A 27,989-nucleotide genomic window follows, 5' to 3' on the forward strand; every position below is an offset into this window, starting at 1 on the left:
TTATGTATATGAAAACTAATTTATTAAACCTCTGTACACAAAGATGAACATACCTGTATAGCAAGCATATATGAAGAATGAAATTACAAAAAAGTAAAAGTATTACTAAAATTGACGCATGTAAATCACTTACAAAAATACCCCAAATGGGATAAAGCTGCTCATCCCTGATTTTTCTCATTTGGTTGTAGGAGTTGAAACATGAATTTAAAATGGTAGAATTTTTTCTTTTAAAAAGTGATATATTAAACTTATATACAGGATAATTAGCAAAATGTAGAAAGGGAAAACAATGTACAAAAGACAGATAAAAACCATCACTCTTGACGGATAGTCACAATCCAAAAATAGTATAAACCTTAACAAACCCTCTCTAAACCAGGTCATATTCACATCTCTCCCCAAGTTTTGTCAGTGAGAATAAAATACACTGAACTAGTGAGCTCAGTCTTTCTTTAAAATAGGCTTGACTTTGGAACACGAACCTTGGATAGATTTTTAAACATGGGAGGGACAAACAGGAAAACCATTCTATCTATCCACTTAATTAGTACTAATTAACGGAACAAAGTTATTAAATAGCTCTCAGTGCTAAGTCAAGCCATTATTCAGAGGCCTTTTTGTTTTTCTGCTGGTTTCGGGGTGAGTTCTTTAACAAGCTTCTTATCCTGAGGTACATTCCAGTAGATTCTGCCATATTCTCAAATTCAAATGGCGTGATTCCAGTTGCAAATTTGCTCATGTCAGGTATAGGGCTATGAATTTTAGTGGCCATTGAAGGACTGGTGTCTGCAGGAAAGAGCTTCTGGCTGCCCCCATTGCTGATGTCACAGTTTGGTACGACACTTCCATTATCAAGAAGGGCACCTTCAGTGTTTACCAGAGCCAACTCTGCTTTTTCCTTCTGACAAAGTGATGTCACCTCAGAGTCTGGACTGGAGGCATGTCCAGCTTCTGATTTCTTTGTAAAAATCTCTGGTACCTCAGGCTCATCCAGCGTCTGCTTTTCAGATGTTTTTCCCTCCGGGACAGGGAGGTCTAGCTCATTTGGACAAGGTGATGAGGCAACGGAATTGCCAGTTAAAGGTGTGTCCACAGGAACGTCGGAGTCACTGTTTACGCTCTCGGCCTGCTCAAGAGCTGCCCAGATCCGCCTCTGCTGTTCTTCAAGTTCTTCTAGAGTCAGTGCGTCCTCATCCACAGCTCCAGATGCTGTTCTGGTCTGGGGTGAGTCACTGGGAGTCAGCGGCGGGGTGCCCTTTGGGAGTGGAGGGGTGAAGACGGGTGGAGGAGTTCCCCGGGGGAGTGGAGGAGTGTCAGGAGGTAATGGTGGTTGAAACTGAAAACTTTCGCTGCTCTGAGAACCATGTGGTACCTCCATATCTGAAGTAAGAAAGTTAAGAGATACTTTAGAACTTATAATAGCATTTAGTTTTACTAAAATTTGTTATTTGAACTCAGGTGTATCCAGTAATTCAATGGCCAAAAATAACTGGCTTAACATGAGGGAAATTCTGGATTCTCAGGTGCCATTACCACCACCTGGTATCCTCAGTCCACCTGAAAAGATCTGCAGGGAGAGCTGTCAGGATCTTCTGGTGCTAGAGGCTATCCCTCGGGAGATCTGTTTCTGTGCTGTGTGCATCATTTTAGATTGAGGAAATGCGAGCAATTGCATGGAGACTTCAGAATTTCAAGGCAGTGCACTCTACCCAAAAATTTGTGGCAGAATGCAGTAGGAAATTTGACTGGAGGTGCAGGCTGGCTACTGAGTGGGTGGAAGGCTAATGGGGAGGAAGTGAGGGGCAAGGCAGGAGTACACCTTGGGTTATTTCCTAGCTCTTTTTTTTTTTGAGACAGTCTTACTCTGCCACCCAGGCTGGAGTGCAGTGGCACAATCTTAGCTCACTGTATCCTCCGTCTCCTGGGTTCAAGCAATTCTCCTGCCTCAGCCTCCCGAGTAGCTGCAATTACAGTTGTGCACCACCATGCCTGGCAAATTTTTGTATTTTTAGTAGAGACAGGGTTTCACCATGTTGGCCAGGCTGGTCTCGAACTCCTGACCTCAGGTGATCCACCTGCCTTGGCCTCCCAAAATGCTGGGATTATAGGCATGAGCAACTGCACCTAGCCTAATTGCCCAATTTCCCAATTTTTTTTTTTTTTTTTGAGATGGAGTCTTGCTCTGTTGCCCAGGCTGGAGTGCAGTGGCATGATTTCAGCTGGCTGCAACCTCTGCCTCCCGGGTTCAAGCAGTTCTTCTGCCTCTGCCTCCCAAGTAGCTGGGATTACAGCGCACGCCAACATGCCCGGCTGTTTTGTATTTTTAGTAGAGATGGGGTTTCTCCATGTTGGCCAGGCTGGTTTCGAACTCCTGATCTCAAGTGATCCGCCCACCTCGGCCTCCCAAAGTGCTGAGATTACAGGCCTGAGCCACTGTGCCTGGCCCCCAATTGTTCTCTCTAATCTACACTGCTCGCCTGAACTGCAGGTTCACATATCTAACTGCCCACTGACCATCATCACCTACACGTTCCACAGATACAACCTGTCCAAAACAAATGATCTCTTCCTAAAATGAGGACTGTTTTCCCATCTGCTGTTCTCACAAATGGCACCACCAGTGGATCTGCTTGTCCTCTGAGAGTACTCTCTTTCCTTCCATCCATCCCCAGGTCTTTGGCTCTCTGGGGTGCATGCTCTCCTGCTGGCTGCCACAGCTGCTACCTTGCTTCAGGCCCATTACATTTGCCAGGAACATCAGAATCACCCTGACCTCTGGATTCATCTTCCTTGTGTCTGTCCTCCAAACCGCTGCCAGATTCATCACAAGTCTGGCCCTATAACCTTTCCCATCTCCATTGGAAACCATTCAGTGCCTGCCCAGACCCCACAGGATGAAGTCCAATCTTCCTCCATGGCCCTCTAGGATATAGTTTCCTTACTTCCATCATGTCACCTCCTATTGCCTGGCTCAAACTCCAGCTGTCACCCTGCTGCTGGCCTGATGTGCTGTGAAGTTTCACTATCCTGCATCTGCACTTCCCTCTGTCTCAAATGCCCTCCTCCTCATTTCCTTGGTAAATCCCTGCATTCATCCCTCAAGATGCAGTTCAAAGTTACCCTATGACTTCATTCAGCACAGATGCTGTTTTTCCTCTGTGCCACCATTACAGTCTGGAACTGCTCTGTGGCAGCAATATGTAATACTATCATTCTGTATATATCACTGTGGGCCACCACATTTATATGAAAATGATGTTTACACATCTGCAATCCTGAGGTGACAGAGAGTGGTAACTAGGGCAGCAATACTGTCTTATTAAGCTTTCTGCCTCAGGGTCTAGTAGGGGGTCTGAACTTTATTCTATAGACAATAAGATTTGTGAGAATAACAAACTCTCACTTAGAAGTCAACTCACGGCCCAGCACGATGGCTCATGCCAGTAACATTGGGAGGCTGAGGCAGGCAGATTGCTTAAACTCAGGAGTTCAATATCAGCCTGGGCAACAAAGTAAGACCTTGGTGTCTACAAAATATACAAAAATCAGCTGGGTTTGGTGGCATATGCCTATACTCCCAGCTACATGGGAGGCTGAGGTGGGAGGACTGCTTGATCCCAGGAGTCTGAGGCTGCACTGAGCCATGATCGCACCACTGCACTCCAGCCTGGGCAACCGAGCCAGATCCTGTCTCAAAAAAACAAAACAAAACAAAACAAAACAGAAATAGAGGAAAGAGCCCCTAGTACAAAACTGAAAATGCCTACACAGAAGTGTGTGACCCTGGTGACAGGGGTGCCACCACCACAAATCCCCAAACTTCAAAAAATGACAACCATGGGCCAGGCACGGTGGCTCACACCTATAATCCCAGCACTTTGGGAGGTGGAGGCGGGCAGATCACCTGAGGTCAGGAGTTCAAGACCAGCCTGGCTAACATGGAGAAACTCCATCTCTACTAAAAATACAAAATTAGCCAGGCGTGGTGGCGGGCACCTGTAATCCCAGCTACTTGGGAGGCTGAGGCAGGAGAATCGCTTGAACCTGAGAGGCGGAGGTTGCAGTGAGCCAAGATCACGCCACTGCACTCCAGCCTGGGAGACAGTGAAACTCTGTCTCGAAAAACAACCGAAAAAACAAAGAAAAACTTAGGGGAAATAATTTGAGGGCTTTGATTCTGAACTTTGAAGTCACTTGTGCAAAAGAATTTGATGTGGGGCTTTAATCCCTTTGAACTTTAAAGGAATTTAATTCATGATCTTTTTTTTTTTTTGAGATGGAGGCTCACACTTTCGCCAAGGCTGGAGTGCAGTGGCATGATCTTGGCTCACTGCAACCTCCACCTCCCGGGTTCATGCCATTCTCCTGCCTCAGCCTCCCGAGTAGCTGGGACTACAGGCGCCCACCACCATGCCCGGCTAATTTTTTGTATTTTTAATAGAGACAGGGTTTCACCGTGTTTGCCAGGATTGTCTTGATCTCCTTACCTTGTGACCCGCCTGCCTCAGCCTCCCAAAGTGCTGGGATTACAGGCGTGAGCCACCGCGCCCAGCTTAATTCATGGTCTTTAAATTCTCTCTGTGAATTTGAAAATGAAGACAGGGGCCGGGCACGGTGGCTCACGCCTATAATCCCAGCACTTTGGGAGGCTGAGGTGGGTGGATCACAAGGTCAGGAGTTCGAGACCAGCCTGGTCAAGATGGTGAAACCCTGTCTCTACTAAAAAAAAAAAAAAAAAAAAAAAAAAAAAAAAAAAAAAGTACAAAAATTAGCTGGGCGTGGTGATGCATGCCTGTAATCCCAACTACTCGGGAGGCTGAGGCGGGAGAATACTTGAACCCGGGAGGCAGAGGTTGCGGTGAGCCGAGATCACGCCATTGTACTCCAGCCTGGGTGACAAGAGTGAGACTCCATCTCAAAAAAAAAAAAAAAAAAGAGAGAGAAATCAGAGCCATAGGATGAAACCTACCTGAATCGAGCTCCATGTCGGCGGGAGATCCCGCTGAGTTGCTTTCATTCTTCTGCTTCTTTGGACTACCTGGGCTAGAGTGAGATGAAGACCTCTTGTTGCCAGACTTCACACCTGGCTAAAAGAGCAACCAGAACAAACACAAGTTAAGTGGGGTAGATAATGAATTAAACTCCATCCCTTCACTTAAAATGATGTAGAAAAACAATCTGGAGCTAAGTCTAGGTAATTGGTGAATTTTGCCACTGTTTTCCTTTTGGTTTGTCAAGATAACAAAGCAAGAAAAGGCTGTAAGATGCTAATAAATTACACAATCTCGCAAACACAACAACATTTTATAGAGCACACCCTTAAAATCTATTTACCGCTTGGAAGTTAGAAGTAAGGTAATTGGCAAACACATCCTTCTGCTGACATGCCTGCATTGGTATGGAACCAAAGATCCTCCATTCCTAATGATGAAAAGAGAAGGGAAAAAAAAAACACATGTATTTGGAAAATGTCATGTTTTGAGATTTTGCTCAAAGGAGGTACAGTGGAGATCTCAAAGTACATTTTTCCTTCTTATGTTACTTTTCCTTTATTGGAAATTGAGGAAAATAATGTGTTAAAGGAAAACTAAACCTGCCTGCAAAATAATTAAGACTGAATACTAAAAGACTACCTGACACAATCACTTGGCCAAAAAAGGTTCTACATACTGCAAGCAGAAGATGTAGGCAGGAGTGACTGCTATGGGGCCTCCCAGGCTCCAGTCTCTCTCCCATCAAGCACTGGCACTGCTAACAGGGCCGTTCATCGCCCACTTCTCCTAACACACTTACTCATGAGTTTTCTATCTTCTGCTTTTTCTCTTTCCAAACACAGCATCATCTTTAAAGATTCCACACAGCTTGTTTCTCTCTCATCTCCAATCGCACATTCAACAGTGGTTCTCGGTAAGAATCCCATGGAACTCTTGTGAAACATACAGCTTCCAGGGTTTGAATCAGTTAAGTCTAAGGGTGGGACTCAAGAATGTACATTTCTAACGAGTATTCCCAGGGGACTCTGAAGTACACTGGAAGCTGGACTGGCTTCCAGAAGCACTGATGGTTTGTATCATGCACTTCCGCCCGTAATGAATTACACAGTCTTGCGTGATTGAGAACTTTCTATCTGCTCACTAGACTCTAACTTCAAGTCTTTGGCTGTTTCCCTATTGTCCAGTTCCTAAGAACACCAAGGATACACTTTTTATTTTTATATTTTTTTGAGATGGAGTTTTGCTTTCATCACCCAGGCTAAAGTGCAATGGCACGATCTCGGCTCACTGCAACCTCCACCTCCTTGGTTCAAGTGATTCTTCTGCTTCAGCCTCCTGAGTAGCTGGGATTATAGGCGCCTGCCACCACGCTCAGCTAATTTTTATATTTTTAGTAGAGATAGGATTTTGCCATGTTGGCCAGGCTGGTCTCAAACTCCTGAGCTCCAGGTGATCCACCCGCCTTGGCTTCCCAAAGTGCTGGGATTACAGGCACGGGCCACTGCGCCCGGCCAAGAATATGCTTTTTAAATAAAACAGTACAATAGTTCATTGTTGAATCCTGAGACCTAAGATGGAAGCTGGAAAAGAGTTAAGTGTGGAAAAACCATTCATATAAAAAATGAGAAATTTTACTTTGAGGGGAAAAAAGGCAAGAATAATCAGGAAAAAGAGTGATAGTATATTTAGATTTATTATAGATAGAAACTTATTTCCCAAGTTAATTCTGTAAAATTAATAATACTGTCTCAGAAAAATCCATATTGTTAAAAACTTTTAAAATTTTAGAGTACTTTTAGATTTAGATACTCTAACCAATCTATTTTGGCTCCCTTTCTGAGGGCACAAAATCAGAGAAAACTGCTGTTGATGAATATAAGACTTCAATTAAGATTCTAGAAAGATTCTATAAAGGAAATTAAAAATGTAAACAAGTAACAAATTTATTCCTTTAAATAGTAACTGCTATATAAGTTTGTAGGTGTATATGAATTAACTATTTTTTGAGACAGGGTCTAGTGTGATCTCACCTCACTGTAACCTCTGCAATCCTCCCACCCCAGCCTTCCTAGTAGCCAGGACTACAGGCATGTGCCACCACCCTTGGCTAGTTTTTAAATTTTTTTATAGAGACAAGGTCTTGCTATGTTGCCCAGGCTGGTCTCGAACTCTGGGACTCAAGTGATCATCTTGCCTCGGACTCCCAAAGTGTTGGGATTACAGGTGTGAGCCACTATGCCTAGCCAACAAGTTAATATTTTGACCAATCTTTAACATAATAATATCACATCGCACGATAATTTACAAAAATCAATATACTTACGTCTGGAATTCCTCTGGGAGTAGATATATTAAAACCAGGATAGTTGACCAATTTTGAGAGATCGTAAGTGACACTTTTATTCTGTTGTATTTCTCCAACTTCTGTTTCCCCATCAGTGCCATCTATTACAGACCATAAAAAGTGTTAATATTGCTAAATGTCAATATATATCCCTCCCCAGACCAAAAGTACACCTGGAAAGTGCTTATAATCATGGCAACAGAATTAGTTTTGAAATGGGTTTCAATTTTCATTATAATTTTTCTAAATCATTAGGACAGAACTTTTTTTTTTTTTTGAGAAAGGGTCTTGCTTTGTCACCCAGGCTGGAGTGCAGTGGCACCATCTTGGCTCACTACAGCTTCTGCCTCTCAGGCTCAAGTGATCCTCCCACCTCAGCCTCCTAAATAGCTGGTACTACATGAACGCACAACCACACCAGGGTAGGCTGTGTATTTTTAGTAGAGACGGGGTTTCACGATGGTGCCCAGGCTGGTCTCAAACTCCTGAGCTCAAGAGATCCACCCACTGCCTCAGCCTCCCGAGTAGCTGGGATTACAGGCGCCTGCCACCACGCTTGGCTAATTTTTATATTTTTAGTAGAGGCCGGGTCTTGAACTCCTGACCGCAACTGATCCACCCATCTCGGCCTCCAAAAATCCTGGGATTACAGCCATGAGCCACTGTGCCCGGCTGAAACCTGCTTTTTAAAAACTCAATACTGCACAAAGATTTTGCCATGTCAGCTCATACAGATTTATTCCACTCTTCATATATGTTGCAGGGAGTCCACAGCTCAGAACTACCAATTTATTTAACCATTCTTCTTTAGGGCCTTAATGTCGTAGATTTTTCACTATCATTATTCAATGATACAAAAAGATTGTTGTATACATACAATTTCCTTTTCATATGTGTGAATATCTTTCTAGGGTAGGTATCTAGGAGAGAAGTTCTAGACTATTAGAGGTTTTCTGTATTTTACATTTTACAGGTCTCCTGGCATTTAGGATTTATGTCTGTTATTATTACTGACAAAGATAAGAGCTTATGAGGACTGGCTGGAGAGGTGATACTCTGGCCTAGACAGTACCTGAGCAAGCCCAGAAAACCATCAGATAATCTACAAACTCACTGAAATTTTATTCCTTCCTTGTAAAATTTACCAAGGAAACATCATCATGATATTTTTTAGTTAGCACACATTAAAGAAGCCGGCCATTCCTATCACATTTTGTTGTGATTCTTTAATTAAAAAAAAAAAAGGAAACACTTAAGGTGACTTCTCTAACTTAAGATACTATACCTTTTCCATCATAGAGTGCAAGCCCCGAATTCTCCAATTCAGCCTCTTTGAGCCACCCTGGTGGGTACCCTAGCTGGCGCATCCGATAGATAAAAGGTGGAAGACTCTTGTCTGTCACACCTAGTGCATCTTGAAGTTCCTCACTAAGTAAAAATAAAGGAGGAAGAAAAATACTGAATTCTTGTTTGCATGAAAACACATAGTATTCTGGTATTTTAAAACATTTCTTGCTTATATTACATACCATGACATCTAACAAATATAATTAAAATTTAAAGAAGTGTTTCTAAATGAATTAATGTATATTACCTAGGGCTTTGCCAGAGTACACTTATATCCTGATAATTAGCCCAAAGAGACACAGAACATTCCAAATGCTAGGGAAATAAAAATGACCTTCTATGGTAAAATGCCATTGGTACCTAATAACTCCTGGCTTGAATCTTCCAAATCTTTCTTCTACTTCTTCTGCGTGGTATCGCTGCTGGAAATTCTGATTGTTTGCTTCTCCACAGGCATCCATATACTCTTTTCTCTTTTCACTTATTCGAGCAGCATTCCGAGGCTACATCATGACACATTTGAAAAGAATGGTTTCATGCAACTCAGAAATATTTCAGAAATTAAATAAAAATACTTTTTTTTAGATCAAGTAAACAGATTATTTTAGTTTTAATGTATAACGAACAAGTGTAAAAGAGGGTGAATATTTTAGAAAAATACGTAAGGAAAGGAGCAGTCTATTTATTACCTCAGTATTATCATAAATTAAATCAAGTTTTTAGGATAAACTCTACAATTTAATTCTCATGTTTATTCATCTCAAATACAAAGAGTACTGTTTTAAATTATTTACTGAAAAAATTTAATGTCTTAAAATATGAACACAAATTTGAAAAGATTTCAAATTAAAGGACACAAGATTTCAAATTAAAGGAACAAAGAAAGTTCCTTCATGTCACACAATAACATAAATGTGTTGAAAACATTAGAAAGCTCTTGTTCAAAGACTTTTCTTAACATGAGAAAAATTTACCATTGGGCAATCTTTCATTTGGTGTTCTTCAGAACCACAATTGAAACAGTGAGGCTTTGGCCTATTTGGTCAAAAGACAAAGATTTTTATAATGTCAATAAAAATAGAAAAGCAAATCAATAAAATTCTATATGACAGCAAAGTGTATCAGAGAGACAAGAAAGCAAGTTGATCACAGATCACTAATATCTGCAACAAGAAGTACACTTTAATCTCCTTTATTTAGTGATTTAAATAGTACTATGCAGAGTCTTTTAACCAAGAACCCTTCTGTTCCTGACTGATCTGTTACCTCTTTTGAGTTTTTTCAGTGGTTAACAACAGAAGAATCAAGGTGAACAAATTGATCATATTTCCGTTAGGTAACATGGAAAGAAGGCAGATGGTTATAAGACTGCAATCAAATTGACAGCAACAATTATACCTTTCCACCCGCCCGGGCACATTAGGTGAGAGCCAATGAATTCCAGGAAGCAGATGATTCATTTAAACATTTAACATATATGTATGGATTAAAATTCTAGCTCAATCTGTAATTAACCTTAGAGTAAACCAGCAGTAAAGAACATGAACTTTTCAAGCCAAAAGTTTATGATTTCGGTTAAAAAAGTAAATAAGTAAAACAAAACAACTCCCCACACAAACCTTTTTGCCTTTACTTGTATTTCTTGCCCTTCTAGAGAAACAATGTGGCTGAAGACTTGATGGTACCTTTAGTGAATTTTATTAAGGAATAGTTATCATGGTCTGCAAAATTTGGAAATTGTTTTAAAGGTGAACTTAGTGGCAAGATGCATAAAAGATCTTCATTCACTATGTAGGATACTTGGGTATTTCCCATCCTTCGGAAAGCTGAGGGTTTTCATTTAGAAGCGGTTGCCCCAATTTATCAAGGCAAAAATTAGTAAAATACAGGACACTTCCTACAACCTGCAGAAAACAAGTCAAAAAATATTGCTATTTAAGCAGAAAAAAAGACATTAAATAATGTAAGATTATGATTAACTGTTTTAACAATTTATTTTTGGATGGAATTATTAGAAATAATAACTTCCTTGTTATTAAGGAGCCAGACTTTGATGTGTAAGTAGAAACTACATCGTCAGTTCCCTCTCTCTGCTAGATCACTGTTTTTCCTCTGTATTGGATCATGACTATCAGCTGCATTCTCTACAGAATTCAAACAAAAAATGAAAACCTTGACTCTCATATTTCCCTCCAATGCCCCATTTCATTGCTTCTCTTTGCAAGACATGCAGACCCTTTAGTTATTGTTTCCATTTCCTTTCTTCCCATTTACTCTTTTCTTATCCCTCCAGTTCTTTTTGAAAAAATTCCATACAGACAAGTTGGAAAAGTGGTACAATGAATACCCAATGTATCCTTCACCTAAACAACTGTTTATAGTTTAACATTTTTGTCTGCCTCTCTCTCTCTTTACACATACACCGAACACACACACATACACTTTTTTGTTTGTTTTGAGATAGGGTCTCTGTTGCCCAGGCTGGAGTACAGTGGTGCAATCTTGGCTTACTGCAACCTCCACCTGCCAGGCTCAAACGATCCTCCCACCTCAGCCTCCTGAGAAGCTGGGACCACAAGCATGGTCAGCTATTTTTTTGCCCAGTTATTTTTTGTATTTTTAGTAGAGGCAGTCTTGCCATGTTGCCCAGGCTGGTCTCAAACTCCTAAGCTTAAGCGATCCACCCGACTCAGCCTCCCAAAATGTTAGGATTACAGCCGTGAACCACTGCACCTGGCCTCACATATACTCTTTAATTTTTTTTTTTTTTTTGAGGCAGGGTCTTGCTCTGTTGTCCAAGCTGGAATGCAGTGGCATGATCTTGGCTCACTGTAACCTCAAAGTCCTGGGCTAAAATGATCCTCCTGCCTCAGTCTCCTGAGTAGTTGTGTCACTACACGCAGCTAATTTTTTTTTTTGAGATGGGGTCTTGCTATGTTGCCCAGGCTGGTCTTAAACTCCTGGCCTCAAGCAATCCTCCCGCCTCAGCCTCCCAAAGTGCTGGGACTACAGGTGTTGAGCCACTATGCCTGGCCTCCATTTTTTTAATGACACTGCCCTCTCTCTTGAACATTTCCAGTAATGCTTCTATACATATCACTGGGCTGAGCTCCTAACAATGGAGCTTCCCAATGACCTCCATGCAGCCAAATTCAATGAACAGTTCTCACTCTTCATCTTTCTTAGCCTAGCTGTGACAATCGACACAATTCTTCCTTCCTCCTAAAAACATCTTCCTCCCTTGTCTTCTAGGACATGCTTCTCCGTTCTCTTCTTTCCTTGCTGACTGAGCCTCGCTCTTCTGTGCTAGACTCTTCTCATCCCTCTATCTTCCATGTATTAGAGTGCCCTAGGTCTCAGTCCTCCCCTCCACTTTCACTACCCAGGTGGTTCATCCTGACCCATGGTATGTAGTATAATATATATGCTTACTACTTCTAAAGGTCAAGTTATTATTACTATTTTTTGAGACGGAGTTTCGCTCTTGTTGCCCAGGCTGGAGTGCCATGGCGCAATCTCAGCTCACTGCAACCTCCGGTTGAACCTCCTGGGTTCAAGCGATTCTCCTGCCTCAGCCTCTCAAGTAGCTGGGATTACAGGCATGCACCACCACACCCGGCTAATTTTGTATTTTTAGTAGAGACGGGGTTTCTTCATGTTGGTCAGGCTGGTCTCAAACTCTCGACCTCAGGTGATCTGCCCGCCTTGGCCTCCCAAAGTGCTGGGATTACTGGCATGAGCCACTGCGCCTGGCCTAAGTTATCACTTTTTAATTATTATTTTTTCACTGGGAGCATAGATTGAAGTTGCCCTGAATATATGTTCTCCTTTACGGTCAAGTTCTGATCAGTCCTAACCTCCAATTTTATATATGGAAGTGTCAACTTGACAGCTCTCAAGGGGCGTGTGAGTGGCATCTCAAACTCACCTGCTTAAAACTGCACTGGATTCCTAGCCCCCTCCAAACCTGCTCCTCCTCTAGTCTTCCCCATCAGAGAAAATATGACGACATCCTTTTTTTTTTTTCTGAGATGGAGTCTCGCTCTGTCGCCCAGGCTGGAGTGCAGTGGCGCGATCTCGGCTCACTGCAAGCTCCGCCTTCCAGGTTCATGCCATTCTCCTGCCTCAGCCTCACGAGTAGCTGGGACTACAGGCGCCCACCACCACGCCTGGCTAATTTTTTACGACGACATTCTTACTGGCACTCAGGCCAAAAACCTGAGTCACTCCGATGACTCTTTTGCTCTCATATTCTGCGTCCAATTCATCAACACATTTGATCAGCTCTACTTCCCCAGTACATCCACGTTCTAAGCACTTCTCAGCAGCACCACTCTCACTCCAGTCTCAGTACCAGTTTCTCTCACCTGAGTTGAATACAATAACTTCCTAACTGGTTTTCAGCTTCCACAGATAACCAGCTACAGACTATTTTCCACACAGAACCCAGCTCTTTTAAAAAGTCAATTCATGGCCAGGCGTGGTGGCTCACGCCGGTAATCCTAGCACTTTGGGAGGCCGCGGTGGGTGGATCACAAAGTCAGGAGTTTGAGACCAGCCTGACCAACATGGTGAAACCCCATCTCTACTAAAAATACAAAAATTAGCCAGGTGTGGTGGTGCACACCTGTGATCCCAGCTACTCAGGAGGCTGAGGCAGGAGAATTGCTTGAATCTGGGAGGCGGAGGTTGCAGTAAGCTGAGATTGTGCCATGGCACTCTAGCCTGGGTGACAGAGCGAGAGTCTGTCTCAAAAAAAAAAAAAAAAAAGTCAATTCATATCATGTTACATTTCTACTTAAAACCCTCTATCACTTCTCATCTTACAGTAAAATCTAAAGTCCTCATTACAGTCTGTTGCACAACCTACAGATTCAGACCATGTGCTCCAGACTCCAAGGGCCTGGCTTTTTTTTTGAGAGAGAGAGTCTCGCTCTGTTGCCCAGGCTGGAGTGAAGTGGCATGATCTCGGCTCACTGCAACCTCTGTCTCCCGGGTTCTAGCGATTCTCCTGCCTCAGCCCCCTGAGTAGCTGGGATTATGGGCTTCAGTCACCATACCCAGCTAATTTTTGTATTTTTAGTAGAGATGAGGTTTTGCCACGTTGGCCAGGCTGGTCTCCAACTCCTGACCTCAGGTGATCCACCTGCCTTGGCCTCCCAAAGTGCTGGGATTACAGATGTGAGCCGCCGTGCCAGGCCATGGGCCTGGTTTTAAGCCCTGCCCTGGCTTTGCCACTCACTAACCCACTGGCGAGTTACTTAGCTTTCCATCTCTGTTTCCTCATCTGTACAACTGAAGCCTAAGAGCACCTTCATGAGTAATACCTTTAATGAGCTTAGAACTTACATGCCAGGTAGTGCTCCTGCCTTGGGGCTTTCTACTTACCTTCCTACTGCCTGGAGTGCCCCATTCAAAGCACAGCCTTCACTTACTTCCTCAATTCATCCAAGGTTTGGTTCAGAGAGGCTGTCAGTCACTATACAAACCACCTACCCCACAGCTACTCTGCTTTCTCTGCTTTATTTTTCTTCAGGGCACTACCTTCCCTGACTACAATGTAATTCGATGAGAGCTGGGACTTTGCCCTTCTTTTCACTGCTGTCTCCCTGGAACCTAGAAGGATCCCTGGGACAAAACAGCATTCACTAAATATTTTCGTATTTTTTAAAGGTCTAAATTAATAAACAAAATTCCCAGTTTCTAGGCAAGTGCCACTTTCAATCCCAGAACCTTAGGGTCAGAAGGAAAATGAAAAACTACCTCATTCAAATTCAGAAATTTTTCTTTAAAGTGTCCGGATAACATCTCAGTCCCTATTTGACTCCAGTAATACTGAATTCACTTTTATGAATGAGAAGTGCCATTTCACTTGTTTTTTTTCTTTTTTCTTTTGAATGCCAGGTCATATCATTTTTCACATCTCTTATAGAAACTTGAACTTTCTAAAGGTTGAGTTGAAATGTACCTTCTTGTACTCAATTCAATCACTGGTCTTAATTCTGCCACTTGGCACTTTAAAGGGTGATTTAAAATAACTTTTAGTGTTTTACAAATAACAACCTTTATCCTATTTGTAGAGATGCGACATCCTTTGTAAATTTTCCTTTCAATAAAGTCTGTGGGCTCTTCATCATCCCAGTAGGCCCATATCTCTTTCTTTTTTATATACACATATGTATCTATACATACATATATATATATTTTGTTTGTTTGTTTGTTTGTTTTCTGAGACAGGGTCTTGCTCTGTCACCTAGACTGGAGTGCAGTGGCACAATCATGGCTCACTGCAGCCTTGACCTCAAGCAGTCCTCCCACTTCAGCCTCCTGAGTAGCTGGGACTACAGGTCCATGCCACCACACTTGGCTAATTTTTTTTTTTTTTTTTGGGACAGAGTCTCACTCTGTTGTCCAGGCTGGAGTGCAGTGGCAAATCTCGGCTCACTGCAGCCTCAGTCTCTTGGGTTCAAAGCAATTTCCGTGACTCAGTCTCCCGAGTAGCTGGGACTACAGGTGTGCACCACCACACTTGGCTAATTTTTGTATTTTCAGTAGAGACAAGGTTTCGCCATGACAGCCAGGCTGGTCTCGAACTCCTGACCTCAAGTGATCCATCGGCCTCAGCCTCCCAAAGTCCTGGGATTACAGGTGTGAGCCACTTCACCCAGCCATACTTGGCTAATTTCTTAAGAATTTTTCATAGAGATGAGTTCTGGCTATGTTGCCCAGGCTAGTCTGGAACTCCTGGACTCAGGTAATCCTTCCACCTTGGCCTCCCAGAACACTGGGGATTACAGGTGTGAGCCACTGCACCCAGCCTAAAATTGTGGTATACTAATATGGGATAATACTACATAAACATGAAAACCAGTTTTCCTTCAATATTATAGAATCCACTATTACATTACCTTTTAAAATATTATATGCTGCGCTGGGCACGGTGGCTCACATCTGTAATCCCAACACTCTGGGAGGCCAAGGAGGGCGGATCACAAAGTCAGGAGTTCGAGACCAGCCTGGCCAACATGGTGAAACCCTGTCCCTACTAAAAATACAAAAATTAGCTGGGCGTGGTGGCGGGTGCCTGTAATCCCAGCTACTCGGGAGGCTGAGGCAGGAGAATTGCTTGAACCCGGGAGGCGGAGGTTGCAGTGAGCCGAGATTGCACCATTGCACTCCAGCCTGGACGACAGGGCAAGACTCCGTTTCAAAAAAAAAAAAAATTATAAGCTGCAAAATCATACTACTACATTGTATTAACACTAACGAATTTTGCATAGGTATTGAAAGGCTGTAGCCTAAATGTAGGTCATCCCTGTTAACTTCTTCTGCTTTTCCACCCACCATTTGAGACTGTCAACACTTTAAATTCCAAATTTGCCATCTGTTACATTAGCTATCTATCCCTCTCAGCTTTAGCCATGTATAAGTTCAACAAGCATGCTTTCTATATCTTCATCCAACTTCTTGAATAAACAAAGTGGTTGGTCAATACAAAAACAAAGTTCTCCAAAGTATGTTTACTGTGCCCCAGGTCACAACGCAATCATTATTAAAAAGCAAACTGAGGCTAAAGTCCAAACTGCTATTTACCACAAAAAGATGCTGTTATCAAGTGAAGACATATGACTATACTACTTTATCTTTTAAACGCCACCCAGTTGACATAGGATAGGAAACACCTATTGGCAGAATTCAAAACTGAAATGTCCAAACTTACACTGAAAGCTTCCTTGTTGTTTTTAATGGCACAGGACTCTTCCACTTTGTGGTCCTCCTCTAGCACAATACTGGATGGCTAATACAAAGAAAAACACATATTACAACCGGTAACCAATTTTTCACCACTTTAAATGGAAGTTAGTAAGTTTAGAAATTAAGCTAAGAATGTTTATGAACGACATTTCATGTGGGAGAATGGAAGATGTAAAAGGAGAGCTTCTTCTGAAGCACTAGCATGCACTACAACTTCTTTTTTAACCAGTATTAATTATGCCGCTTTCAACACTTTAAACTGGCAAGGCAGATAACCAGAAAGATTAAAAATATATAGTTTTACATTACTGGTCAATATTGATAATATAACCCTCACAGACCTCAAGCCACTACAAAAGTTTCCTTGAATCAAAAATAATATTCAGTATGAATTTTATTGTTAAATGTATTTTGTTTGCTGAATCTTTAAAAATTGTACAGAATACATAAAAACCAAAGGCAATAAAAAACGTAATCAATCAGAACACTGTTCTCCAAAGCCTGAGGATAAACAGCTAAAGTTCCTTATTTGAGAAATACTACTTACCTTAATTTTTAATTAAAAAAAAAAAGACCCAGAAATCATAACTCTGATTCTCCTCTCTCTCTCTCTCTTTTTTTTTAAACATAAATGCGTGATCTAATATTCACATAGTAAAACTTCTCAGATTTCTTTGGGCACACAATTAATTTTCTAAAAACAAGTAGAGGAAAAAAAGGATAGTCCACAAGCCTGTTGGTTTTAGATAAAAGGAATCCATCTTTTATAAACCCCAGAAACTTAGATTTTTTTCTGGCCTAAAATTAATTTTCTACCCAAAACCACATGTCCAAGTTAGGCAATGTAAAAAGTCTGAGCCACAAGCTAAAAGAACGCTGTGTGGCTAAACCAGTCAGGCTTCGGAAAAGCAAGCCAGTAGAAGGAGAAGTGGTAAACGGTGTTAATCATTTTGGTTTTGATTCAAGAGGATCCTTGTGGCCCAATAATTGGCAGTGAAACGCATAACTTACTAATCTTAAAGTCTCTTAAATTTGAAATACCTGGGGCAAAAGATTAAAGGAAGTCTTTTCCACATCATTTTTCTGCTGTTCCTCAAATCTTTTTACTAAATTTGATACAAATTCCTCTATTTCTTGATGATATTGCCTGTGTAAGAGGACAAAATGGTCAGAACCCAGACAGAGTAAAACATTCAATAGACTGAAGTCTTATGCATTACTCTAAGATTTCAAGGGTGAATGTTGTTGTTTTTCAGAAGTTTAACAAATCACTGACTCTGTAATACTCAGGAACATATTCCTTAAGATAAATTACATATTATTGCCAAGTTAATGCAATAATTATGATAAAGTAACACAGTGATTGGCATAACAACTGCCAACCAGTTGTGCAAAGAATACACGGATTTTATTTATAAATTCTGTGTACTTAATTTTTAAATAGATACTACATGTAAATGGTTCAAAATCCAAGAGAAGTAAAAGGGTTACATAATGAAAAGCTCCCTTCCTACCCTGTCTCTTGGCCATCTATTTCTGCAACACAAAGATAGTCCATATATTCAGGTCTTCCACAACCTCCTCCCAGAGATTCTTAATACATACATAAGGAAACACCAATATAAATATGAAACTGGAAAAGATAAAATCAAAATGCAAAGCAAGAAAAAATACTGAGATCTGCTTTCCCCAGCCCTCCAGTCAAGAACCAAGCTCATCATATATTCGGTAGTGCTCAGTTCAGGAGGTGTCAAAGGAGCCCAAGCCTTATTACCATGTAATCGGGGAGCCATAATGTCTCAGACTCAGTTTCCTCTTCACAGACTTGATGATTTTTTAGGTATCTTGTAGCTCTGACATTTTAAGATTTCTGTAGATGGGCAGATCACTTGAGGTCAGGAGTTCGAGACCAGCCTGGCCAACATGGCGAAACCCTGTCTCTACTAAAAATACAAAAATTAGCCAGGCCTGGTGGCAGGCGCCTGTAATCCCAGCTACTTGGGAGGCTGAGGCAAGAGAATCGCTTGAACCCAGTGGGTGGAGGTTGTAGTGAGCCAAGATCATGCCATTGGACTCCAGCCTGGGCAAAAAGAGTGAAACTCCATCTCAAAAAAAAAAAAAAAAAAGCCAGGTGCGGTGCCTCATACCTGTAATCCCAGCACTTTGGGAGGCCGAGATGGGTGGATCACCTGAGGTCGGGAGTTTGAGACCAGCCTGACCAACATGGAGAAACCCCGTCTCTACTAAAAATACAAAATTAGCTGGGCATGGTGGTGCATGCCTGTAATCCCAGCTACGTGGGAGGCTGCGGCAGGAGAATCACTTGAACCTGGCAGGTGGAGGTTGTGTTGGGCCGAGATTGTGCCATTGCACTCCAGCCTGAGCAACAAGACCGGAACTCCATCTCAAAAAAAAAAAAAAAGATTTCTGCAGGTGAAACACTAGGTGAATGGTGCAGAAATGAGACCGTCATGAGCTAGAGGGTTACTGATTCTAACCTGGGCATGAGAGGGACACTAGTGCTACAGCCCAGTTGTGCCCAGCACCTTGCTGCTGTATTTAGCATCCAGCTTCCCAACCCTCAGAGCCTTGGGTTCCACTTCTGCTGAGATAGAGTAGGTTATGGACCTGGCACTGTTCCTTCTATCTTCCTGACCTTGGTCAGCATTAAGAAGACAACAATATGACTAAGTGACTTTCGAGGGAGCAAGCAACTATGTGAAATGTCTATGACCATGCTCTGAAGGAGGGACAGAGCAAACCATTTTAGAACACTCTGAGCAAACACTGCAGGAATGCGCAGGGTCACCCTAAACCCTGATGCTGATGGTTTGCAAAAGTCTAGTTTTGCTGTTAAAACAAATAATCAAGTGAGTAGGCTTTGAAGATGGCCAACATGGAAAACTCAGTTACCTGATTCAGAAAGAGAAATGGTGAACATCATTGTTACTGTTACAGTGATAGTGATGATTTTTATTAGAAGCTATTTATTGAGCTCTTAGAGGTGCTCATGTAGCTACCCCATAGGTAGTTACTATGACTATCCTGTTTTCCAGTGAAGTAACGGATGATGCAGCAAAGATCTGTGACCTTCCCAGGTTCACAGACGTAGAAAGTAAGAGTCCAGATATTCAGGTCACTGTGACCCCAATGTCCTTGCTCTTAATCATGATTCCTTGTGCTTTAACTCCAGGGGCATTTTAAGTAAAATAATAAAAATGATGAGTACAAATGAAAACAGCATATTTATAGAGAAAATTGTTCCATAAACACATTATTATATTTAGGAGAGGGAAAAAATTACTTACTTTGAAATAGCATTGTTCATGAATAGAATCTGTAATATAGGTCCATCTAACTTAGTATCGTTCACCAATATTCCACTAAAACAGAAGTTAGAACATATTCTTAGAAGATATTTAAGTAAAACTTGCATACGTATATATAAACGCATAACTTCTATACTTTTTTTTTTCCTTTTTTGACAGGTTCTCACTCTGTTGCTCGTGCTGGAGTGCTGTGGCGAGATCTTGGATCACCGCAACCTCCGCCTCCCGAGATCAAGCAATCCCACCTCACCTTCCCAAGTAGCTGGGACCTCAGGTGCATACCACCACATCCAGCAAATTTTTGTATGTTTTGTGGAGACAGGGTTTTGCCATGTTGGCCAGGCTGGTCTCGAACTCCTGAACTCAAGGGATCCACCTGCCTCAGCCTCCCCAAGTGCTGGGATTATAGCTGTGAACCATCTCACCAGCCTTAAAATTCTTAAGTACCAAAGATCATATCGCATTTTCCACATATTGCAGTTTTCTCAAGAAAATTATACATTTTCACCAATTCTATCTACTTTAATAATTTTATACAGAGGTATCACTTTTTTTTTAATGTTTAACAAAAAATTAAGAACTGCAGTTAATCTTTCAGTTTTCAACCAAACAGTTTGTCTAATGGCCGATTTCCTTACAAATTAGGGGGAGGGAAGGACTAGGTAAGCAAGCAGGTTACAAGAATATACTTCCTTTTTTTTTTTTTGGGACGGAGTCTCGCTCTGTTGCCCAGGCTGGATTGCAGTGGGGGCAATCTCGGCTCACTGCAGCCTCTGCCTCCCAGGTTCAAGCAATTCTCCTGCCTCAGCCTCCTGAGTAGCTGGGATTATAGGCGAGCGCCACCATGCCCAGCTAATTTTTGTATTTTTATTTTTATTTTAATTATTTATTTATTTGTGAGACGGAGTCTCACTCTGTTGCCCAGGCTGGAGTGCAGTGGTGTGATCTTAGCTCACTGCAAGCTCTGCCTCCCAGGTTCACACCATTCTCCTGCCTCAGCTTCCCAAGTAGCTGGGACTACAGGCGCCTGCGACCACGCCCGGCTAAGTTTTTTGTATTTTTAATAGGGACGGGGTTTCACCATGTTAGCTAGGATGGTCTCGATCTCCTGACCTCGTGATCTGCCCGCCTCGGCCTGCCAAAGTGCTGGGATTACAGGCGTGAGCCACCGCGCCCTGCCTGTGCCTGTATTTTTCTAAAGGAATCTAAATGAATTTGGCTTGGAAGTATATAGGAAAGAACACTTTATAAATAGATGGACTCTTGGAGGGCAAAGCATATTGTACTAAATATCTCAAATCCAAGATTCTAAAGAAGAGATATAAAAAAGTATACTATTCCTGGATTTGACTTTCAAATACCGCAAAAAACAGAACTAGAATGCAGCCTAGAAACCTGTAATATATCCCATGGGTAACCCGGGGCCAGCTGAATGTCTGATTCTTCCTCTTCTCACCTGCCTCATATTTCTTTTCCTGTACAGCATATGAAATAAATGTCTCTATTTGGAATTGTCCATATCAAGTAAAGAAATAAAATAAGAGGCTGGGCGCAGTGGCTCATGCCTGTAATCCCAGCACTTTGGGAGGCAGAGGCGGGTGGATCACGAGGTCAGGAGTTCGAGACCAGCCTGGCCAAAATGGTGCAACCCCGTTTCTACTAAAAAAAAAAAAAAAATACAAAAATTAGCCATGCGTGGTGGCACACGCCTGTAAACTCAGCTACTCGGGAGGCTGAGGTGGAGAATTGCTTAAACCCAGGAGGTGGAGGTTGCAGTGAGCCAAGATCGTGCCACTGCACTCCAGCCTGGGCGACACAGCGAGACTCTGTTTCAAAAAAAAAAAAAGGGCCAGGCACGGTGGCTCACGCCTGTAATCCCAGTACTTTGGGAGGCCAAGACGGGCGGATCACAAGGTCAGGAGATGGAGACCATCCTGGCTAACACAGTGAAACCCCGACTCTACCAAAAATACAAAAAATTAGCCGGGCGTGGTGGCACGCGCCTGTAGTCCCAGCTACTCGGGAGGCTGAGGCAGGAGAATTGCTTGAACAGGGGAGGCGGAGGTTGCAGTGAGCTGAGATCGCACCACTGCACTCCAGCCGGGGTGACAGAGCAACACGCTCGGCCAACCAGGGATGTTTTTAAAAGTCACATGCAGCTGCATGGTTCCTAAATTGAGTCCAGTTTGATGAACCAGCTATAAATATACTCAGTTGGAGAAATTTGAATATGGAGTTGGTAGGAGATATGATTAAGGAAGTCATTGCAGTTATTAGGTGTGATAATTGAGTGGTGGTTATGCATGAAAAAGTCTCTATTTTTAAAAATACACATTGAAATACTTGGGCTGAAATGTGCATGGGATTAGAAGGAGGCAATATGGCAAAAATATTAAATGTTAAATTAAGTGAGGAAAATATGGGTGTTAACCATACTGTTCTTTTCATTTTTTGTATATTTTCACAATAAAAGTAGAAGAAGGCCAGGGTAAGTAGCTCATGCCTATAATCCTAGCACCTTGGGAGGCTGAGGATGGCAGATCACCTGAGGTCAGGAGCTGGAGACCAGCTTGGCCAACATGGTGAAACCCCATCTCTGCCAAAAAATACAAAAATTATCCGGGCGTGGTGGCACACACCTGTAGCCCCAGCTACTCGGGAGACCTAGGTGAAGGAATGGCTTGAACCCAGAAGTCAAAGGCTGCACTGAGTCAAGATCATGCCGCTGTACTCCAGCCTGGGCAACAGAGTGAGACTCTGGCTCTGTCTCAAAAACAAACAGAAAGTAAAACAAACAAACAAAACCCAACAAAATGTTTATTGATTAAATAAAGAGGAGAGGCCTGGGCATGATGGCTCATGCCCGTAATGCCAGCACTTTGGGAGGCCGAGGCGGGTGGCTCATGAGGTCAGGAGTTCGAGACCAGCCTGACCAACATGGTGAAATCCCGTCTCTACTAAAAATACAGAAATTAGCTGGGCATAGTGGTGTGCACCTGTAATCCCAGCTGCTCGGGAGGCTGAGGCAGGAGAATCACTTGAACCTGGGAGGCAGAGGTTGCAGTGAGCCAAGATCGCACCACTGCACTAAAGCCTGGGCGACAGAGTGAGACTCTGTCTCGAAAAAAAAAAAAAAAAAAAGGAGAAACAGACTAAGCCCAATGTAATCCCAGGACTTTGGGAGGCTGAGGCAGGAGGATCACTTGAGCCTAGGAGTTTGAAACCAGCCTGGCAATTTGGCAAAACCCCATCTCTAAGCTAAATACAAAAGTTAGCCAGGTGTGGTGGCATGTTCCTGTGGTTCCAGCTACTCAGGAGGCTGAGATGGGAGGATCACTTGAGCCTGGGAGGTTGAGGCTGCAGTGAGCAGTAACTGCACGACTGCAGTCCAGCCTAGACGACAGAGTGAGAAATTGTCTCAAAAAATTAAAAAAAAAAAAAAAAAACAGGAGAAACTTCTGATTATAACAGTTTCAAAAATAAGGACTAAATCAAAAGGCTTGAGAGTACAAATTTTATCTAAATAATTTAATTTGTCCCTTTTCCTTGGTTTTCTGTACAACACTTTATCAGCCTGGCAATATGGAGGGCACCAATTCTAAGAAAATACTAATCCTTTGTGCTTATAAACTGGCAAAGCCTATATGATGCGGTAATCGTTTGAACTCGGATAAAAATCACCCAATTTAAGATAAATATTAAATGTTTAAATGAATGACTCCATTAGAAAATGTAAGCTTATCTAAATAAAACATCTTTAACATATAAAAATTATGACTTTTATGAGGAATCCTAGTTATATTTAATGTATTGAATAATCAAAATTCAGTTTATTTTATTAAGCCTCCCATGTAGCTGAGACCAGAGGAACATGCCACCACATCCAGCTAATTTTTAAAAATTTTTTGTAGAGATAGAGTCTCACCATGTTGTCCAGACTGGTCTCCCACTTCTGGTCTCAAGCAGTCCTCCCAAAGTGCTGAGATTACAGGTGTGAGCCATTGTGCCCAGCCAAAAATGAGTTTAGATACACAAAGTTAGCTCACATAGAGAAAGAAGGGTGAGATATGAGGAAGTTAATTTGAAATATTGGCCGGGTGCGGTGGCTCCTGCCTGTAATCCCAGCACTTTGGGAAGCCGAGGTGGGCAGATCATGATGTCAGGAGATCAAGACCATCCTGGTCAACATGGTGAAACCCCATCTCTACTAAAAATACAAATAAATTAGCCGGGCGTGGTGGCAGGCACCTGTAATCCCAGCTACTCAGGAGGCTAAGGCAGGAGAAAGGAGAATCGCTTGAACCCAGGAGGTGGAGGCTGCAGTGAGCCGAGGTCATGCCACTGCACTCCAGCCTGGGTGACAGAGCGAGACTCCATCTCAAAAAAAAAAAAATCTGAAATATTTCTAAATTCTAAAATTTAAACTTGTAGTCACCACTGCAGCCAGTTATTCCAACTGGTGCCAGGGACTAAAAAGTTCATGTGAGGCCAGGTGCAGTGGCTCATGCCTGTTAATTCCAGCACTTTGGGAGGTTGAGGCGGACAGATCACTCGAGGCCAGGAGTTCAAGACCGGCCTGGCCAACATGGTGAAGCCCCATCTCTACTAAATATATAAAAATTAGCCGAGTGTGGTAGTGGGCACCTGTAATCCCAGCTATTCGGGAGGCTGAGGCAGGAGAATTGCTTGAACCCGGGAGGTGAAGGTTGCAGTGAGCTGCGATAGTACCACTGCAGTCTAGCCTGGGAAACAGAGTAACACTCTGTCTCAAAAAAATTAAAAAATAAATAAAAAAGTGCATGTGAAATTACATCATGGCACCTCCAAATTCTGAAAGCTTGAAAATATAATTTCTCATAATCTGTACTTTAACAAATACTTTAGATTAGTGACCTGTTAAATAAATATATATTTTGAGATACCAGTAATATCTCTGTTAAAGTTAGGTGCCTAGGCTGGGCATGGTGGCTCATCCCTGTAATTCCAGCACTTTGGGAGGCCTAGGCAGAAGGATCACTTCAGGCCCGGAGTTTGAGACCAGCTTGAGTAACACAGCAAGACCCTGACTCTATCAGAAAAAAAAAAAGTAGCTGGGTATGGTGGTGTCTGCCTGTAGTCCCAGCTATTTGGGAGGCTGAGGCGGGAGGATCAAGGTTTCAGTGAGCTATAATTGCAACACTGTACACCAGCCTGAGTGACAGAGTGAGATCTTGTCTCAAACAAAAACAAAAACATAAAATCAGATGCCTAAATGCAAATCTACACACTTTATCTTTTTCAAAAGCACATTACTTTTTCTTCTAAAATGCTGATTCTTTCATTGTTCTATTTATGAACACATTTTAACTATGTAAATAAATCTTCAGCTAGAGTAATACTGTAATCTTTTTTTTTTTTCAGAGGGAGTTTCGCTCTTGTCACTCTCAGCTCACTGCAACCTCTACCTCCCGGGTTCAAGGGATTCTCCTGCCTTAGCCTCCCAAGTAGCTGGGATTACAGGCGCCCACCACGTCCAGCTTATTTTTGTATTTTTAGTAGAGACAGCGTTTCACCACGTTGCCCAGGCTGCTCTCGAACTGACCTCAGTTGATCCGCCCACCTCGGCCTCCCAAAGTGCTGGGATTACAGGCGTGAGCCACTGCCCCTGGCCCATTATACTATAATTTTTTTTTTTAGGTGCTGGAATTACAGGCATGAGCCACCAGACCCAGCCAATATTGTAATCTTAATTCTAACTTTCTAGAAATGTTTGTTAAATAGGAATAGCTAGGTTAACAACTTGCCTATTCTGAACATTAAGCAAACATTTTCTGGATTTTGTTTCATCCTTTCATCCAATAAATGAGCTTACAATTTTAATCCACTTATGAGAATTCAGACCTTATCCCCACAATTAAAGAACTATTACTTTGATTTCTTCAGAGTATGCTAAACAAATAAAAAGATACAAAAATCCCATACACTTTTTACAACGAAATTCTGATTAAATATTAATATCAGGATAAATAATAAGGGACAACTACGGAGTAATTTCAAAAATCTCATACCTCGGTCGAGTCAGAATGTTCAATTTTCGTTTAAGTTCTTGATGTTATTATTTGTTAAGGAAGATAAGCCCTCATTTAACAATGCAGATCATAAAATTCAACTACTACTTCTCTCACTTTTGGTGTCAGAATATTATAAAGATAAAAGACCCACGGATATTTTGAGGATGACACACTTATTGAGCTTCTATTTTGTTGCAGGGGTAGGCTTTTGAAACCCAAAATTAAAATACGGTTTTTATCCTTTCGAACGTATATTCTAAGACACGATCCTGAAGTTCAACAGACTAACAAACTGAACCAAAACCATTATTAAAGCATCAGTGTTCCTGTCAAACCTTTCAACAACCACTATGTGATAAAGAGAATGCAGTATAACGAGCTGTTAACAACTTTAGAATTTGGAATAAATCTATGGATGTCCACTGTAGAATCCTTTCAACTTTTTTTTTTTTTTTTTGAGACAGAGTCTCACCCTGTCGCCCAGGCTGGAGTGCAATGGTGTGATCTTGGCTCACTGCAACCTCCGCCTCCCAGGTTCAAGGGATTCTCCTGCCTCAGCCTCCTGAGTAGCTGGGATTACAAGCACGCGCCACCACGCCCGGCTAATTTTGTATTTTTAGTAGAGACGGGTTTTCACCATGTTGGCCAGGCTGACCTCCTGATCCTCATGATCCACCTGATCCTCATGATCCTCCTGACCTCATGATCCACCCGCCTCGGCCTCCCAAAGTGCTGGGATTACAGGCTTGAGCCACAGCGCCCGGCCTCAACTTTTTGTATCCTGAAAATTTTCCTCACAATGTGGAGGAAGACGACATTCTGAAAAAATAAATCGCGCTTCACAAATCTTAAAAACTGATATACTGACTGCGCGCCGTGGCGGGCGCCTGTAATCCCAGCTATTCGGGAGGCTGAGGCAGGAGAATCGCTTGAACCCGGGAGGCGGAGGTTGCAGTGAGCCGAGATCGCCACTGCCCTCCAGCCTGGGTGACAGACTGAGACTCCATTCCCCGACCCCGTCCCCCTAAAAAAGCTAACATATCAGCCACTTTCAGTTCTCTACAAATTTTAAAAGGAAAACTACCCGAACCAAAGTTATCTATCTACCTATAAAACTCTACGAACGTAAAAAAAACATACTAGCAAATCAAGAAAAATCTGCAATCTGGTAACTCAAGTCTAACAGAAACTTCTTTGGCGCGTTTTCCTCAAGGCGTTGCAAAGCATCTTCAGCACAGAAGCGAGCTCCGAGTGGAAGAACTCTAAAATTAATCCCCAATTTTAATCAAGCAATTAACCAATTATCTCAGCACACCCGGATTCCTTGAGGCCCCCAACTCTGCATTCTGGGACCACTAGCGTTTGCCCCGGTATAAAAACCGATCCCGCGTCTAAGCAGCCGGTATTTCATCACCTACAACTGTAACATGACGGCACAACTTGAGCGTGGCTGCGAAATATGAAACCTCACCACGACCTCAAACAGAGGGGGGCAATTAAGGGCTTGTGTACAATCTGTCAGGTGAGCAGCCTAAAATAACCCTAAACACGGCACCCGGGTGGGAGGCAGGAGTGGGTCTGGTCAGGAGACGGCCTCCCTGAGGGGAAGAGGTCTGCGCCGAGGCAGCCTGCGCGCCCCGAACCCTAGACTCTCGGTCCGCCGGCGGGTGACAGAAATCACTTGGAATTCTGGCCCTCCTGGAACTTCCGCCCGCGCCCTCGCCCTCGCCCGGCGCTGCCCCGGCCCCACACCCGGGTGACAGGGCCCAGCGAGAGGAAAGGATATTCTCGGCGCGGAGCTGCTCGATGGTCTCCTCGCACTGCCGAAGCCGCTCCCGTAGCTCCGCGTCGCCGACCCCATTTTCGTCCTCCTCGTCGCCGTCGTCGTCCTTGAAGCGAGTGTGAACGGGCTTCGGAATCGACTCCTCTGGGTGGTCGAACGGCTCGAAGAGCTCTAGATCGCCAAAATACACCTCTGCGGCCATTTTGGGCTGTGGAAAAGATTCGAGAAGAGGCGGAGCCGGCCACCAGGGCTAGGGGAAGAAGGTTGGAAGGCGGCACCACTCTCTAGAGCTCTGGCCGCACGGAGCCACCCGCTAGGGTTTTCTCCAGACGCAGGCCGCGAAAGCTGCACACGGGGCGGGGCCAGTCGCTAGAGACTACAACT

At 42.8% G+C, this 27,989-nt stretch overlaps 1 protein-coding gene across 9 annotated transcripts; it reads right to left on the reverse strand.

Moving 5' to 3' along the window:
• Positions 1–27,983, reverse strand: ZCCHC8 (zinc finger CCHC-type containing 8). Of its 9 annotated transcripts, XM_054663736.2 has the most exons (14): positions 27,607–27,948; positions 25,820–25,860; positions 19,752–19,826; positions 17,485–17,590; positions 16,409–16,486; positions 10,489–10,592; positions 10,308–10,373; positions 9,663–9,723; positions 9,049–9,191; positions 8,627–8,769; positions 7,321–7,442; positions 5,338–5,424; positions 4,973–5,090; positions 1–1,383 (listed from the first exon to the last, which is right to left on the reverse strand). In XM_054663736.2, exons 1-14 carry the CDS (start codon positions 27,805–27,807, stop codon positions 605–607), a joined length of 2,124 nt encoding a protein of 707 aa, XP_054519711.1. In that variant the 5' UTR covers positions 27,808–27,948; the 3' UTR covers positions 1–604. The 9 variants fall into 9 exon arrangements, with proteins under 9 accessions (XP_054519711.1, XP_016779949.1, XP_054519712.1 ...); XM_016924460.4 differs by lacking the exon at positions 25,820–25,860 and having other exon boundaries at positions 26,963–27,983; XM_054663737.2 differs by lacking the exon at positions 19,752–19,826.
• Between the last annotated feature and the right edge of the window lie 6 nt (positions 27,984–27,989).

Source organism: Pan troglodytes, chromosome 10, assembly GCF_028858775.2.
Source record: "Pan troglodytes isolate AG18354 chromosome 10, NHGRI_mPanTro3-v2.0_pri, whole genome shotgun sequence".
NCBI lineage: Eukaryota > Metazoa > Chordata > Mammalia > Primates > Hominidae > Pan > Pan troglodytes.